Genomic DNA, 17,489 nt, shown 5'->3' with positions numbered 1-17,489 from the left:
CTGATGTTATTACAAAGTTAAGGTGTTTATGTTTCATTCACAATAGCCCCACAAACTTGTGGAACCTGTGACGCCACAGACACAGGTTACATAAAAGTGAAGGAAAAGAGTACAACTTCTTTACTCTTGAAAACCAAGGTACTTTTATTTGAAATGCTACCAACTTGTCATCCACCAGTCTAACACAAATTATTCATGGCACTGAGAGTTAGGAACAGAGGGATGGTAAACAAACAAAAGTTTTTCTGGAATACACCCCTGATCATACATGACTGTCATACAAATCATCAGGCACTTGCTTTTGATCGAATTAGTGAGCTATGCACATTAAAAAAATATACATGGCACTATGTGTCAAATATGTTTCACAGTACTGAAAAAGTTAACAGTTAAGCCTGTTGTAGTGTTCTCACATGTTGGTAATATCATACCAACACAATTTAAGGCATAATGGAAGTTGGAGACAGACATATGGACTGTCAAAGCAACAACAGCATAGCTCTTGGCTACTTTTCAAATAATTGAGTGCAAGTTGTAAATTGTATTTTTAAGATGCAAACTAGATCTGAAAACTTGGAAATCACATGGCTGTCAGGAATGCTGGTGGGGTAGCCTAAAAGAAGTCTTGCACATCTCCCATTTCCACCACAACAGTCTTGAGCTGAGAGTAGTACTCAATCGTCACTTGCCCATTCTCCCTTCCAAACCCTAAAAGAAAAGGGGAAGGTAATAATATGTTAGATCTCTCTAGCATTTACAAAGTATACTTATTTGTACTGAAACACTTGGCCGAACAGAAGTTTTTCCTGATAATCGTCTCGTGAAAGATAAGCTTAGAGTACCTGACATCTTGTAGCCTCCAAAAGGAACTTCTACAGGGCCAACATTGTAGTTGTTGATATAGCACGTTCCTGCCTGAATGTTTTCAGCAACTCTGTGGGCACGAGCTATATCCCTAAAAACAAAGCACAGGAGAATTTTAAATCTATTATTTAGTCCAAATAATAAAAAAAATTATGTTAAAATTCACAGAAATGTATTATATCAATATTTTTTGTAGATAACAGATTCAGTTAAAAGACAACTAAATCATAGCACTTCCCACAAAACAACATTGAAAATAAACATAATAAATAAACCATAAAAAAGATCTCTTGGTTCAAGACTAGGTTTAAGGCCCATTCAAAGAATAACTATAAAAGATAACAATAAATATATATCGTCCACACCAACGGACAATAGCGTTTATTACTGCAGTTTATGTTGTCTGCCACTTTAAATGCTCAAGCTCTTTAAAGTTAGATTTTGATTGGCTCTCTTTTTTATCATTTTATCAACTGGAAAAAAAAATCTGGAAGTGATTCAAATTATATTGTTCCTGTGGGTTGTTATTATAGTGGTGTGGACTTCCTTGTTCTCAGAATTAGAATGATTATTAAAACTGTATAGTTAGTTATCATTATAGTTATTGTTCTTGGTGTAAACGAGCCATTTCAAAGTAGGGTTGGGGACAGAAAATATCATTATCTTAGTAAAGTCCTCACCAAGATAATATGTGTGTGTGTGTGTGTGTGTGTGTGTGTGTGTGTGTGTGTGTGTGTCTCCGATCAATTCCAATGTGACGTTTAGTTAAACATTTTTATTTAAATGACATGCGTGTTAACTTTGGGAGACCCTAATTTTGAAACAATATATATATTCTGTATGGAGTCACCTCGTGAAGACTCCAGACGCCAGGCCAAAGGTTGTGTTGTTGGCTCTTTGAAGAACCTCCTCCTCTGTGTCAAAAGGCAGAACAGACATCACAGGGCCAAAGATCTCCTCCTTTACACAGGTCATATCATCCCTGCAGTTATCTGTGTGTGTAGCATAGCAAAAGTATAAGTACAGGGAAAGAAAAAGGAGATCAGATTCAAGCTGATTGTGAGATAAAAAGTTAAAACATTTGTTTAAGAAAATTGTAATATGAAGGTAATGATAATAATACGGCTTTCTCACCCAACACACATGGGGACACAAAGTATCCGTCTTTAAGTTTGGAATCACTGGGAACAAATCGTTCTCCTCCACATAAAACCTTCGCACCCTAAAACAAAAATGATCAAGTTTTCACAACTACATGAATGATATTTTAAACAGTGAAAAGTTGAAATAAGCATGAGTGTCGTGTTTGTGATGTGGCCATTGTGTTCAAAAGTCAGTTATGCAGGGCCGGGGTTTAAGCAGACTAAATGATTGGAGAAGTCATATGTCATCAAATAAAAGTCTGTTGTGTTCACCTGAAGATCAAGTTGACATTTTGATTAAACAGTATGAGGTAAAAAAAACCCAAAAAAACGTTACAAGTGATTTGTTCACACCTAAGATTTATCTATAATAATCTATAATTTATGCATTAAAGGTGAAATATCATGAAAATCTGACATTTTTTCTTGTTTGAGTGCTATAATCGGATCCCGGTGCATCTACCAACTCGGAAAACATGAAAAGTGACAACCCAGTAACTTTGATGTGGTAAGCCTTTCTCTGCAAGCATGTCAAAAAATAAACCGATCAGATTTCGCTCCCTATTACCGTTACCTACTATTAGATAATATTACCGCCCCTTAATCTGCACGTTTCTGTCGTTGGTTGCACTATTTAGAGTCACAGCCCCAGATGAGACAAGAGAGCAGTGGATTCACTTTATTTTCAACAGAAACAGGGGTTGTTGAGCTAAAATTTCAAAGACACATTCTGGGGACACCATAGATTTATATTACATCTTGTGAAAAGGGGCATAATATGTCACCTTTAACAATTCGGATGAGATGAATTTTCATTTCATGCTGAGGAGTAGTAGTAGTATAGATTTTTATGCCATGTCAGCATCTAAGGCTAATGGTTAGGCTAATGGTAAAAAAAATGTACATAAACACAATAAAAAAGAAAATCCAAACAAAAAGAAAAATACAGCAGTTAAAATTACACAAGAGGTTTCACATTTACATATGATAAAACCTTTTTCCAGGTAAAATCCAACTAAACAAGGCCTTAAGTGAGCTTTCATTTCATGCTCACTTTAAGAAGCTGTACTACATTACCTGTTCTTTAGCTTGTTTGATGAAGCCCAGCACTTTTTCCATGTGGGGTTTACTGATCAAAGCCCCCATGCGTGTCCCGTCACACATGGGATCTCCAACAGAAATAGCCTTGGTCCTCTTCACCACTTCCTCCAAGAACTGTGGCATGATCTCCCTCTGTACAAACACCCGTGTTCCATTGCAGCAAACCTGTGAAAAATTCAACACATTTACAGTACTGTCTTTAAAGAGAGCGGCCCTTCTGTTCTGTTCTAATAATGTTGGGCAACCAGTGGTACACAGATTGTTTTTTGCAAGTTTGGTTTATTTGTAAAAAAGCTGTCTTCAAGAAATGTGTTAAAATATACATGCAGTACTACACTAGTCCAGCAACACATTAGTGAAAGCTGATGCTTTTGGGTTTGAGTCCCATCTGGGTCACATAAAAGCATCTGGGGAAGCCAGTGATGTGCAATGCACTCACTTTCATTAGCTATGTTTCCATCCAAAGGAATATTGCATAAAACGTTTGCAAATAAAGCACCATTTCCATCCCATGTGTTCAAGTCAAGAGAACAAAATTGTTACTTCCTGAGAAATTGGCGCAAAATATATGCAAGTTTATTCAATGGGGGAAGCCACTGTGGCTCTTTTATGCTATATCATAAATGACGTGTGCCTCAGAGCGCGCGCAGATGATGCAGCATATCAGATAAATGCTGCGTTCGGATGCCTGGTGTTTGGAAACACAATTCTGGGAGGGAATTTAACCAAATAATTTTGAAGACAGACTTTGGCTCAGGCATTTCAGAACGACCAAACCATAATCCGAGATGCTGTGCAATGAATTTGGGCCACTGGTTAGTCCAGTTATCCAATCATATCCTCTGTTAAGGCAAAGTCATGTGAATTAGTTGCATGTTAGCATTTCCATCCAGCGTTTTTTTTTTTTGAGACATCCCAAAATGTGCATAAAAATAGGTGGATGGAACCATAGCTAGTGACAACAAAAACAGACACCCTTTGAAAGTGCAAAAAACAAATGTGCAAATGTCTGTGTTTATAGTAAAAAGTGTGTGGTTGACAGAAATTATGTTATTGTTTTTTACACACCTCTCCCTGGGTGAGGAAGTTAGCCATGAGGGCCCCTTTGATTGCATTTTCCAGCTCACAGTCTTTAAAGATGATCAGTGGTGACTTTCCTCCAAGCTCCAGAGTCACCTGCTTCACAGCTTTGGCTGCCATTTCCATAACCTTTATAAGAAGGGCACACCACATCAGAAATACATTTTAAATGTCAATGTCTATTGTTTTTATTGAAGAACATACAGTTCTGGAATACAGAACATAACTTCTGGATTCACAAAATTGTGATTAATTAATTAATTATATATATATAAAAAATGAATTAAGCAGAACTACTGGAAAGAGTGAAGACTAGAAGAGTGAGGATGTAAGACTTCAAAGGGAAACCAAAATGTTTATAATGACTGCTAACATAACCTGTTTTTTTCCTGGTTTGTTTCGTTTACATGCTATACCTTCTTTCCGGTGGGAACACTGCCTGTGAAGGACACTTTAGCCACCATGGGATGGTGACACAGCAGCCCTCCAGTCTCGGCTCCTCCTTGTACCACGTTAAAGAGTCCATCTGGGACACCTGCCTCTTTATAGATCTCTGCCAACATGACTGCTGTGACTGGGGTCATGGGAGACGGTTTAAACACCATGGCATTGCCTAAGAGGGGAAGATAATCATATGTTTGCATATGAGACAGAAACAGACATGGGGGGAGCAAGGAAATGATAGAGGACCACTTTCATTAAGTAAACACAATCATGGGGACTGCATGTAAAAATATCCTGTCACAAATTACAGATATGTAAAGCAATATTCTCATACCGCAGGCCATAGCTGGGGCTGACTTCCAGGCAGCTATCTGGAATGGGTAGTTCCAAGCTCCAATGCCGACACACACTCCCAGTGGCTCCCTTCTGGTGTAGGCAAAAGATCCTCCTGGAAGCTGTATGTGCTGGCCTGAGTTTACAAAAAAACATTCTTAGATATGACGTATAAAGCATTTCCATTTAGATTTTGAGAATATTTGTCACCTTTTCATGTTTTTCAACCAGTATCCAAACCTACCTGACAGTGTGGGGGCAATGCCAGCATAGTACTCAATACACTGCCAAGCAACGTCAATATCCACCTGAGCCTCAGTGATAGATTTGCCATTGTTGGCCACTTCTGCTCTCGCAATTTCATCTCTGCGCTCCTACATGTGAGAACAGAAGTTCAGAAACAATTCTATGAAGCATTGTGAATGAGAATCAAATTAAACATGGAGGAATATAAAACTAGAAACAAGATATTTTGGGTTTATTGCAAAATATGCATATTATTTATATAAATGTTTAAGTAGTTTGAGAGTGTAGAGAGACTGACTTGATTACATCAATTGTAGTTCTTCATAGGATTGGGTGGGCACAGTTCTTTAGGTGTGATTTACATGTCGCGATACTCATGTCGCGAGTTTTCTCAGCAGAATCATGTAGCTCTACACTGGAAATTCCGGTGTTGAATGTGATTATTTCAAAAAATAAGCTGAAATACAGCTGCAAGCAGCGATATGGGGCCAAGCCCCTGAAGCAGCTGCAACAGCAGTGCAGAGCAGGAAGAGCAAAATCAGCAGAAATTTAACATGCATGAAAAACAACTGGTTCAGAAGTACAGGTGAAAATGAACTCAAAATGAACAGAAGTTCAGATGAGAATGAACACAGAATGAACAAAAACATACTTATTTCTAATCCAAGAGAAAGAAGGATTAGTACAACGCTTGAATAATAAAGGAATCGAAATGACACAATATTCCACACAATTTATCTAAAGTCGTCCCACGCAGGACTCAAACCCACTATCTCTGGATGAGAAGCCTGTCATTTATCTCGTTGTGCCACTGCGAAGACGTGCATTCACCAAGATGCTGATGTTCCATAATTCAAGTGAGAATCAACTCAAAATGAATAATTATTATATGTGCCACATGTCTTATTTATGGAGTTCCTTCTCAGACAGAAACCATGTCTGGAACTGAAGCATCTTTGCACCACTTCTGGCCACAGTACCTATTGCTGTCTGGGCATGTGCAACACAGGATTCAAACCCCTGACCTGAATGGTTCGGGGTTCATGGCACGTGGTTTAGCAGCTTGCACCACTCAGTTGATGCTGACTTACAAAACTGCCGAGGAGAGGCTTCAGTGTAAGAATTAGCACACAAAAGCATGTTAACCAGATTAGCATGTTAAGCTATCTTAATGCTTATGTAGCTTATGGTTAACCTGATAGCTGAAGAGCCACAATGCATTCGTAAAGTGTAGCATTTGATATCATGATATTATATTGTAATTAATGGCAATGTCCTTGTTTTGTTCTATTATAGTGCCACCAAGTGGTGCAGTTCCACCATTTTGTTTATGTGTTCTCAGAGTGAGCCCATACATGTGTCAAATTTGGTGAAAATATCTCATTTTGTTTTAGAGTTATAGACATTTATATGTATAAGAGCATAAAAAATTACCCATGGACGACATTGATAGGATTTTTTTGCTACTTACTATCAAAATTTTGACATTTGGGCATTAGTGACTGGCTAACGACCTGTTTCCAAACTTCCTGCAGTGGTTTCATCTCGAACGATCTAACGGTTTTGAAGATTAGCAAATGTTTTTTTTAAGCACTAAATCACAACGCTACACAAACCATAAGGAGAAACCTAGCACGTTTGGTATCTTTGGACTCTGCAAGGATTCAGGAATCTAAGGAGATCCCGTAAAAATAAGTCAACCACACCCAGAGTTATAAGCATTTGAAAATTTAATTTTACCACTAGGTGGCGCTGGTTCGAAACTTCTCAGGCTCCTTCAGGGCATCGTACTGATGACCCATACCGAGTTTCATAACGATACGTTCATGTGTTCATAAAATACAGGATTTTGGTACAAAATTCTAAATGGCTGATGTCAAAAATAGTCCATATGGATATCAGACGACTCTGAATCTATACAGCCTTACATCTGTTTTCGCAAGCACTACGTAAAATTAGTTTGCGCGGCATTCAAGAACGGTTTGACGAATCCACTTGAATTCCATAACTTTTTGTCGGCATGGTCTGAAGATGATTTCGTTAAATTTTCGTGAAAATCGGAGCAACCGTCTAGGAGGAGTTTGAAAAAGTAGGTTTTTCAGAGAACTCAAAGATTTACATGACAAAAAAAATGACGTCATAGGGTGCAAACGATTCGTCTTGAGCCAAGGAATCAGAGGAAACAAGATTTTTGTCTTTTGAGCCTTTATGGTTCAAAAGTTATTAGCATAAACATGAGTGAAACTTTGAACAGTTGGTGGCGCTAGAGGGATTGAGTTAGAGACTCCAAATTTGCTATGTTGACTGTTCAGACTGTCCTCTATCAGTGTGCCAAATTTCATAACTTTCCCGCAAGCCGTTCTATGGGCAGCCATAGACTTCCATATGGAAGAATAATAAGAAGTACGCTAACAATTTCAAGAGGTGCCTACGCACTTTCAGTGCTTGGCCCCTAAATAATGCGGATGACTTCAAAAGCAATATACAAAAACATGTACCCTCTCGACAAAAGCATATACCCTCAATAAACACCCTCTGAGGTCTGTCAGGGTTCTTGCAGGTTTCAGTAAGTCAAATTTAAGACCTTTTTAAGACATTTTAAGACCATAAAGATTGAAATTTAAGACCTACACGACGCATTACCAAATAAATATTCAAATCAAAGAATTAATTTTATTTCAATGAATTCAGTAATTGAAAAAGCATTAATTTAATTTACAGATAAATCACATTAGTAACCTTCCACACCCAACAACGCGTGTCAGAGAAAAGAACAGAATCAAATTTTTTTTTTTTTATAGAAAATTGTACTTTGCATATTATACTGTAAAAAACACATAATTAATTTTAGTTGATCATAGTTGATCATGACTAGAGATGAAATGGCATGAACATTTAATTTCATGATTATAGTGACAAAAATGATCATGGTTATCACAGAATCCTGTTCAAAAAGTACAAATACTACACAATGAAATCAATTCACCATGTTTTATGTCGAAAACCAGCAAATAACAAATAAATTTCCATTAAAAATGAATATTTGTGTCTTGCATGTTATATACTAACATGTACAAGTTAAAATAAAGGTTTGACAAAAAAGGTTTTATAAAAAGATAAACCTCACATATTTCAGACTTTAAATATTTTTTTTATAAAAAGAATGAGTCCAAAAAGATAAATTACTGACATTTACAATGCACTTCAGCTTATCTTTTATTATTAATAGTAAAATTAGGTCCGATTTTCCCGTGGCGTCTGTCGTTGCTATGCAACCATGCCCTGCGTCTCCACAATGACAAAAAAGTTTTAGTGGCTAATGGATTTCCCACCACCGAAAAACGCTTGCTGTAGCTCTGCTACAAGATTTATTTACGGAGAAGAGAACACCACCCGTAGTGTTTGGGTGCACCCCCATCCTTCCTGTTGACTGAGCTTTCAGACAGCGCCTGGAAAAAACGAGCGTGTCGCTTCTATTATGAGCACGCTTACCGAGCGCCTACATTTGAACGAATTTGAGCGCGCAAAAGACGCGATATGTGAACGGCCTCTTGGCGAGCGACCTCCAGTCAGGCCGCGAGCGACGTGTTGGAGACCCTGCACTAGAGCTCCGCTTTGTAGGCTACGACTCGATACTTTTTTGCTACTTTGTAATAACTTTCTGCGGCCAGCGTTTCTGGAAATAAACGAGGGTAAACCCTTTTTAAGACCTGACTAAATGAAATTTAAGACCGCGGATGAAAATCTGGCCGTTTTTAAGACTTTTTAAGGCCTTAAATTTGAAGTTCAGAATTTTAGACTTTTTAAGACCCTGCAGGAACCCTGGTCTGTCTTAAAGGTGTATAATCTATCATTAAAAATAATTTCCCCTATGGAGAAAATGAATCAGATTTTTAGACTGTTGCACTCAATTGACTACTACACTGTTTATGAGAACATCTTTAGAAGCAGCATTATACATTATATGTGTTTACCCTAATAATTCTGGCAGCCTCCAGCATGATCCGGGCCCTCTCCATTCCTGATAATTTACTCCATTTTAGGTATGCAGACTGAGCACTTTTTATGGCATGATCTACCTCCTCCTCTCCACAGGGAATCATATCACACAGCACACGACCTGGGAACAGAACAGAGGGTGAAGTACAAGCATTGAACATGATAAAGAAAGGCTGTTTGTGAGCACATACTTTTGTTACATTAAATTAAAGGTGTTCAGGATTTTTATATTTAGACTTAACATACTAGTTTCAAAGTAATGTTTCTATAATGGTCTATTGAGATGTGAGCAGGATAGTTATAGTAAATCAATAACTCCATGCACAGCCTGTAAAACTATGGCATTGTGATTAAAGGCTCCGTTTAGAACTACAAACATAAATAAAAAGAACTACAAACATGACAGATCTGTGTGAGACCAACATTTAAGTAGAGATTTGGGTAAATGGGGTGAAGTGATTAATAATCAGTATCTAAACCTGATGAAAATAATTATTTAATGTTATCTAGTTAATATTTCACCTGCAACAACATGCTGTTCACATCTTTATAAAAGTTCACAATAGCAATATAAATTGCTATTAAATGACCCAGGACTGGCAGATCAACATGCTACTGCTATTTCTTTTCCCTCCAATATGGAAGGATGAATTGTTGAGATTGTACAGTATTAAATTAAATTAAATGCGGAGTGTGTATGAAGAAATTAACTGACAAGATTATTGACCTGCAGTACACAGTTACAGGATGCATATGCAGCACAACAATCTGTGGATTCCCAGACACAATTATGATTTGGTAGTATGTACTACTCTTCTGCTTTTTTTATTATTATTCTTTTTTTATGTTATACTGACATCAATTGGCCTGCCCTGGATACATGAAGTTTGTTTACCAACTGCTTCTGCTTCACACTAAGGCTATTTGTTTATTTTTTGTTTTGTCTTTTCATCTATGCTGTTTACTTGGGCTCCAGTGTCTCTAGTATGTATATTTTGTAGTATGTATATTATAATATATATAATATATTATAATGTTATACTACATAATATACATAATGTATATTATGTAGTATGTCTCTAGTATGTATTGTTTCCGGAAGGATTATTTTTATTTTTAATTTTTTTCTGCCTTTTTGCCACTTTTGGGGCCCTTAACATGCTCAAAAACTCTTGAAATTTTGCACACATGTCAGAACCTGCGGCCATCAGGGCCGGACTGAAGCTGGTACTCGGGCGTGGCAGGGGGGCTCGACAGCGCCCCCTGGAATGGTGTCCGAAAACTTGGTCAATAAATCAAACACACTTGCATGTAATAATATTAAACTCAGTACACATATAGATCTCATCGGGCCGAACAACTTTCGTGCTCTAAGTTTTACACCAGCCCAACAGGAAGTCGGTTATTATACGTTGTTTGGAAAACGCATACAATGGAATGTGAAATACTCCTCCTAGGAAATTCAAAAAAGTCAATGAAGTCAAGACATTGAGGATGAATTCTTGCGAACGGATTTTTGATATCTCAAACGGTTTGGCCGTGGCGAGGAAACGAATTTATGGCGAATAATGGGACACAGGAAGTGTGTTATAACTTCTGCACACATTAACTGATCTTGATGAAACTTCCGCAGTATGTTCGTTGTAAGAGGCCAATCACATGGATGTGACTATTGTGAGTCAAAGTTATAGCGCCACCAACTGGCAGCAGGAAGTTTGTCACTTTCAAAATGCTTTGAAATCACCCTCTTAGTTTTACCCGATTTGCTTCAAACTTTGTGTATAATGTAGACACACGGCAGATGTAGACCTGTGAAAGGATTATTGATATCTTAGATACGGTTGCCGTGGCAACGCATTAAACTTTAATATTCTTTTCGGATGCTTTTGAGACTCTTAGCATGCTTGAAATTGGATGAAACTCGACAGACACATCACACTTATTAGCCAGTAGACATGTGAAAAGTTTCAGAAACGGGCGTGGCAAGGGGGCTCAACAGCGCCCCCTTGAACGGGGTCTGAAAACTTGGTCCATATATCAAACACGCTTGCACTAATTAATATTAAACTCGGTACACATATAGATCTCATCGGGCCGAACAACTTTCCCTTGGTCAAGTTTTACGCCAGCCCAACAGGAAGTCGGCTATTATGGGTTGTTTGGAGAATGCTTGCTGTGCAATTTGATGTCCTCCTCCTAGAGAATTCATCCGATCCCCATCAAACTCGGTGTGCATGAAGTCAAGACATTGAGGATGCTAAATTGTGGATGGATTTTTGTTATCTCGAACAGTTTGGCCATGGCGAGGAAACAAATTTATGGCGAGAAAAGAGAAACACGAAGTGTTATAACTTCTGCATACATTAACTGATCTTGATGAAACTTCAGCAGTGTGTTCGTGGTAAGAGGTCGATCAGATGGATGTAACTATTGTGAGTCAAAGTTATAGCGCCACCAACTGGCAGCAGGAAGTGTGTCACTTTCAAAATGCTTTTGACAAAAGTGGAGGGGTTAGTTTTACCAACAGTTACAAAAATCAGTACGTATATTGGTCTCATCGAGCCGGACAACTTTCTAATTTACAGTCATTAGCTCCGACCAACAGGAAGTCAGATATTTTGGTTTGAATGTGGATTTCTTTGCAAAATCAGCCTCTGAATTTTTACCGACTCCTCTTAAGTGGTTTATTTTATTCCCACCAAACTTTTTCAACATGATGAAAATACATTAAAGATGCTAAATTGTGAACGGATAATACATATCTCAAACGGTTTTGCTATGGCGAGGGATTAAAGTAATGTCAAAAATGGAAACACAAAGCCTCATATCTTCTAAAAATGTAATTATACACCATGTATTTCTATATAAGATTATATAAATATCAGAACTAAACCCATTTTATTCTTTTTTTTTTTCAATTTAATAATTGTTTAAGTTTAAAAACAGCTAGAATGTTTTTTAGTCCAAAAAATAAATAAATCATGTCATTCATAGTGCTATACTGCCCTCGTGTTCAAAATCAGGTAGGCCTATTGTATCTATATAAAAATATACTAGGTATGTGAAAAAAAAAATATATATATATATATATATATATATATATATATATATATATATATATATATATATATATATATATATATATATATGCGCATAACCTAAAAGTAATTTAATATGGTTAATAAATCATACCAGTTGCAGGTTCGTATACTGGTTCCGAATTCTTTGTGTCCTTCGGCTTCACTCTCACTCCTCCCCAGAAATTCAGCGGCTCCTTCACCACCAAAGTACCCGTGGAAACGTTCTTGAACTCGGGCAGCGACAGTAGCATTTGCTGAGCCATTCTGGTCTGGACGGGAACCTAAATACTCTATCAATGTCAATTCTTGTTAGCAGTATATTTTGTTTCCAATCAATCATGAATCATTGGCTGCAGTAGTTTCAATATTAATAGGCAACTTTTTTTTCTCAGATTACTGAAGATTATTACCCTGAAAATCCAGAGTTCTCGCGAGAGCACAATTTGAATTTGCTCAGCGAGTTACTCTGGCATTGAGTAATGATGCTCATTAACTATGCCCTTGTAGCCGGGCTGCATCAATCACATCGGTATATCTGATATAGGCGGGCCAGAGGCGAGCTAAACAGATGATGACAGCGCTAGTGACAGCGCAATCACGACAGTGATTGGTCGTAGTGTTATCCAATTGCGTGCAGTGAGACTTTCAAATGCATGCTTGGTACCGCCCCTCGAGTTGGGCAATTTTCATTAATCAATGCCAGACCCTTAATCTTTCGGATTTGGGTCTGGATTTCCAGGCTAGAAGATTATAGAGTAACACAGTGAAACGGCATGAGTCTATGGAGAAAAAGCCACCGAAATGGGCAGGGCTATCTTTCTATACAAGCAGCATTGTGGCATAGGGAATAAGGTTAATTCAACTACAGCGACAAGCAATGAACGCCGAGTTGTGGAGCTTGATAACATGGCCAGGGACACAGTACTTGTTCCCGTTATCTCAGGGAACCGAGGTTGCATTAGTAACCAAGTACATTTCCCCTTTTTTTAAATGGTTCACTCGTACTGCATTGCTAGACACAATGGGAACCCAGTCCAATCGCTGGGCAGTGCTTAGAACTGCAGACCGACAATTGTTCCTGGGCCCTGGCCAAGGGCGCTTGAATAAGGGCCCACGAGTACCAGGGTTAGGATAGGCATTATAATAGCCCAAAAAACAATGACTCAGACTACATGTCGGAGTCGCATGGAGGGTTCTAGCAGGTTGAGCTCACATAGAGGTCAAAGCCTAGCTTACACAGACAGGACCTATGCTTGTAGCGCAGGGACATCCAGGTTATAGAATCTGGCGAATGTGGACGGCGAGGATCAGCCGGCCGCCGCACAAACCATCCAGTGGGACAGTCTTTGCTTCGTGACCTGATGCCATTTGGTGCGGCTGCCAAAGCACACAAAGAGCTGCTCTGACTGCCTGAATGGGGCAGAGAGCTCAATAAATACTCTTAAGGCCCGAACAGGGCAGAGTAGATGAGACCTCTGCTCGCCGTCAGATGGGGGAAGCAGAGAGCATAATTACCTGTGCCCTGAATGGGGTTAAGAGCATCTTCGGCACATAGTGATGCCATGGTTCGAGGATGACCTTACAGTCGTTAGGCCCAAACTCAAGGCAAGAAGCACTCACAGAGAGCGTTTCTAAGTCACCCACTCACTTGACCGATGCTAAGGCTAGCATGACAACGGCCTTTACAACACTGTTTTCGTGGATATAAAATGTTTTTTTTTTAGCTTGCTGATAGGTTAGGGTTAGGTAAAGAGGTAGTTTTAGTTTTAGCACATATTATAGACATGATTCATGGGTCTTTTTGATTTTAATTATCTTAGATCTTTTGTCTTAATTTTAAAATCTGAAAGTTCTTAATAAGGTGCTTTTATAAAATGATTGTCATATATTATATACATTATATGCAAAAACATTGAGAATGTTTAAACAAGTGAATGGAATGTTTTAGGAACGGTTTTCATAATCTTAGAAAACATTAAGAGAACGTTTATATAACGGGAGAACTATAACGTTCCTATAACCAAGTATGTTAATACAATGTTTGTATAACAAGATCATTGAACGTTCTAATAAGGTTTTGAATAACATTCTCATAACCAAGCAATAACGTTAATACAACGTTTTATAACGAGATAATTGAACGTTCTAATAAGGTTTTGAATAACATTCTCATAACCAATAAATAACGTTAATACAGCGTCTAAAAAACTGGACGTTTTGAACGTTCCTAGAACATCCAGAAATAACGTTTTTATAACTTAAAGACCAACTGAAATCAAAATTGACCCCATTTACTTTGTCAGCGCATATTACTAGTCTTGTGGTGACCACCTTTGTCGAGTCCAAGACAAGTCCAAGACCAGGACTAGTCGAGTCCAAGTCAAGACCGAGTCCAAAGAGGTTCGAGTCCGAGTCAAGACCGAGTCCAAAAAGGTTCGAGTCCGAGTCAAGACCGAGTCCAGGACAGGAAAAAAAAAAAAAAAAGCAGTCTGCTAAAAAAATATAGGCTAGCCTATAGAAATTAAATCATGTAATAATTAAATAATGAATAATTTTAATTTTATTTAAAATAATTGACTAATTCAAAGAACAACAAAAAAATAATAATTATATAGGCCTAAAGGAGCACACACATTCGTTTCGACTGTCTGATCAGCCTTACATTCTGTTCCTGTCAATCATACACGCGATGTCAACCAATTAAACTGCATGAGGGAGGGCCGAGCCAACTCACAGACACACACACACATTAGAGATGCGGATAAACCGCGGATCGGGCGGATGACGTGACGAAAAATAATATTTTAGCCTACCACTCGTGGAATAGGCAAAGAAAGAAAGGTAAGAAAAAAAGTCGGGAAACTTTGCCCATTAATTAGATGTGCAAGGCAAGCAGGCTAGTTTTCGGGGTGTTATGGACAATTAAAAATTGGAATTTCAGCGAGTTTATTTAAACATTTATTTTTTATAGAGCCGTTTATGAGTCAAAAGAGCCGGCTCTTTTCATTGAGCTGAGTGAAACGAACCGGCTCACGAAAAAGAGCCGAAATGCCCATAGTTATTAGGTGGCCAGTGTTTCACTTTCCCTCCAATAATATTTTGTTTTAATATCGCGGCGACGTATGTGTGATTACTGGGAACATAATAAAGACACCTGGACTCGGTCGAGACCAAAAGCCATATTTGGCAAGACCAGTGGCCGAGACCGAGACAAGTCCGAGTCCGAATTCCAGCGAGTCCGAGACAAGTCCGAGACCATAGAAAAGCTGTCTCGAGTCCGGACTCGAGTCCAAGACCGGACTCGAGTACTAACAGCCCTAGCTATGAGTGAGAGATGGAGAGGAGGAGCGCTAGAGTAAAACCCTGCCCTCTGTTCAATATTCAGTTTCACTGGGAAATTGTCACAACACTGGAGAAAAGTCGTTTGCAACTTCCGGTTCACGCGGACTTTAATGGGAACGTTATGGAAACGTTTTTATAACCTAAAATTGTTAGCTGGGCTGTCGCCGATTACGTTCCCCTCCAGTGGGCGTAAGTTAGTTCTCAGAGTAATAGTTCTCTGGACATAGCACATAGGCTAGTAGTTATCTCCAACATGGTTGATGAAGGGAAAAATTGCAGACATACATGTTGTTGTTGATGTGCGTGAAGGTGAAGACACTCCTCTTCGCACAAGTGACTCGAAAAACAAGAAACATCCCCCGAGTAAATTAAAGCGAGTCACCCGATGGGAATATTCCCTTCGCTTTTGGTGTGCACACACCATTAATACTATTATATAATATTCAGTAATCGGCGAAAAATGAGTTTTCCCATTGTCTAGCTCGGCTGATCCACACCACTGCCAGTTCCACAACAATGCAGCACCAACGCATCTAGTTCATGCATTAATTCTACGAAAACAACAGTATTTTAAAAGAACTGCATACGACGCACTCAAAAGTCTTACCTTTCCTTACCTTTTCAAAAACAAACCGTTTACTGCACAAAAGACAAGTAGATCGTTCGCCTTCTATGGTTGTGGGGCGAAAAGAAGGTGTGTCAATTGTTTTCGACTTTAAATATGGTTGCTCAACCTGACCCCGTGGTTTGCTTGCACAAATGGGGGGTGGGATATAATATGAGCACCGCCTTTGGATCACATTTTTATGGTTACTTTCAACATATTTTGGCCAAAGTTCCAAAGGGTAAGAATTGCGCAAACATCCAGATATGCATCTTCAAATTGAATGCACTGCAACTGTTCTTCGGTCTTGCTCTCTCTCACATGTACTTGTCAGCACATTTTATCTGCATTTTGGCTGTTTAAAGCCCCACTAGGTAGGAATTCCGTTTTGGTCAAACAACGACCCCTAGAGTCGCTGTGGACTACTTGTATTTAACGTTACTGTCGTAAATACCACTCACGCAGAGCAGTCTCTTCACTCACGGCCTGATCCCCTCCCCCGTATAACGGTCCCTGTTCAGTCGGATGGAAGCTGTAACGACGAGTGGAAATAAGGTGTGTCCCCTTTAAGAGCTGCGCGCGCCCTGTTTAACTGTTGGCAGTCTGTATTGTATGTGCGCCTCGAACACCCGTAAGCGGGTTGTTTCTGTTTGATGCTCATTCTTGTCCTATTTTTGTCTATCAAGTAATGCTGTGGACGGTAGAACGTGTGACAGACAGTTACACGAGTTCGATTGGGGAATAAACACAACGCGTTACAATTCGTCGGACATCGAACAAGCACAGCTAGCCTCCGAAGATGTCTAAGTTACTATACTAATCCATCAACAATAACGCCAGGTGCTTTTTAGCTCACACCAACGAGTGAAAGCTTGTCCGAGTGATATACAATATAAGCAATATACTTACAAGTCCAACAGCATGTGAGGACGTGTTGGGGGAAGTGAGGTAGCCTATGCCGTAAAGCAGTTGAATTTTGTAGTTCTTTTTGTGCTCGGGTTACAAGTTTAAAAGTACGATTAAAAACGATACAGACCCCGTCAGGCTATGGCAGACGTGTCATTCAACCTACTGTAAGTCGATGTACCATCAAAACAGTCTTGGAAATATATTATGAAGGTTGAAAAGTTACCTGGTGCTGCTTTAAAGGGATAGTTCGCCTAAAAATGAAAATTCTGTCATCATTTACTCACCCTCAAGTTGTTTCAAACCTGTATGAATTTCTTTTTTCTACTGAACACAAAAGAATATATT

At 38.8% G+C, this 17,489-nt stretch overlaps 1 protein-coding gene across 4 annotated transcripts; it reads right to left on the bottom strand.

Moving 5' to 3' along the window:
• Nucleotides 1–116: 116 nt before the first annotated feature.
• On the bottom strand, nt 117–16,379 carry aldh9a1a.1 (aldehyde dehydrogenase 9 family, member A1a, tandem duplicate 1). Of its 4 annotated transcripts, none has more exons than XM_084086436.1 (12): nt 16,249–16,379; nt 12,402–12,570; nt 9,185–9,330; nt 5,209–5,338; nt 4,966–5,100; nt 4,604–4,800; nt 4,176–4,316; nt 3,084–3,272; nt 1,999–2,086; nt 1,715–1,856; nt 843–955; nt 117–708 (listed from the first exon to the last, which is right to left on the bottom strand). In XM_084086436.1, the coding sequence occupies exons 2-12, from the start codon at nt 12,550–12,552 to the stop codon at nt 614–616; spliced, it is 1,527 nt and encodes a 508-aa protein (XP_083942562.1). In that variant the 5' UTR covers nt 12,553–12,570; nt 16,249–16,379; the 3' UTR covers nt 117–613. The 4 variants fall into 4 exon arrangements, with proteins under 4 accessions (XP_083942562.1, XP_083942560.1, XP_083942559.1 ...); XM_084086434.1 differs by having other exon boundaries at nt 12,402–12,579; nt 16,239–16,375; XM_084086433.1 differs by having other exon boundaries at nt 12,402–12,579; nt 16,249–16,361.
• Between the last annotated feature and the right edge of the window lie 1,110 nt (nt 16,380–17,489).

Source organism: Abramis brama, assembly GCF_963993115.1.
Source record: "Abramis brama genome assembly, chromosome: 16".
In the NCBI taxonomy this organism is placed as follows: Eukaryota; Metazoa; Chordata; class Actinopteri; order Cypriniformes; family Leuciscidae; genus Abramis; species Abramis brama.
This window is presented reverse-complemented; position numbering and strand designations above follow the sequence as displayed.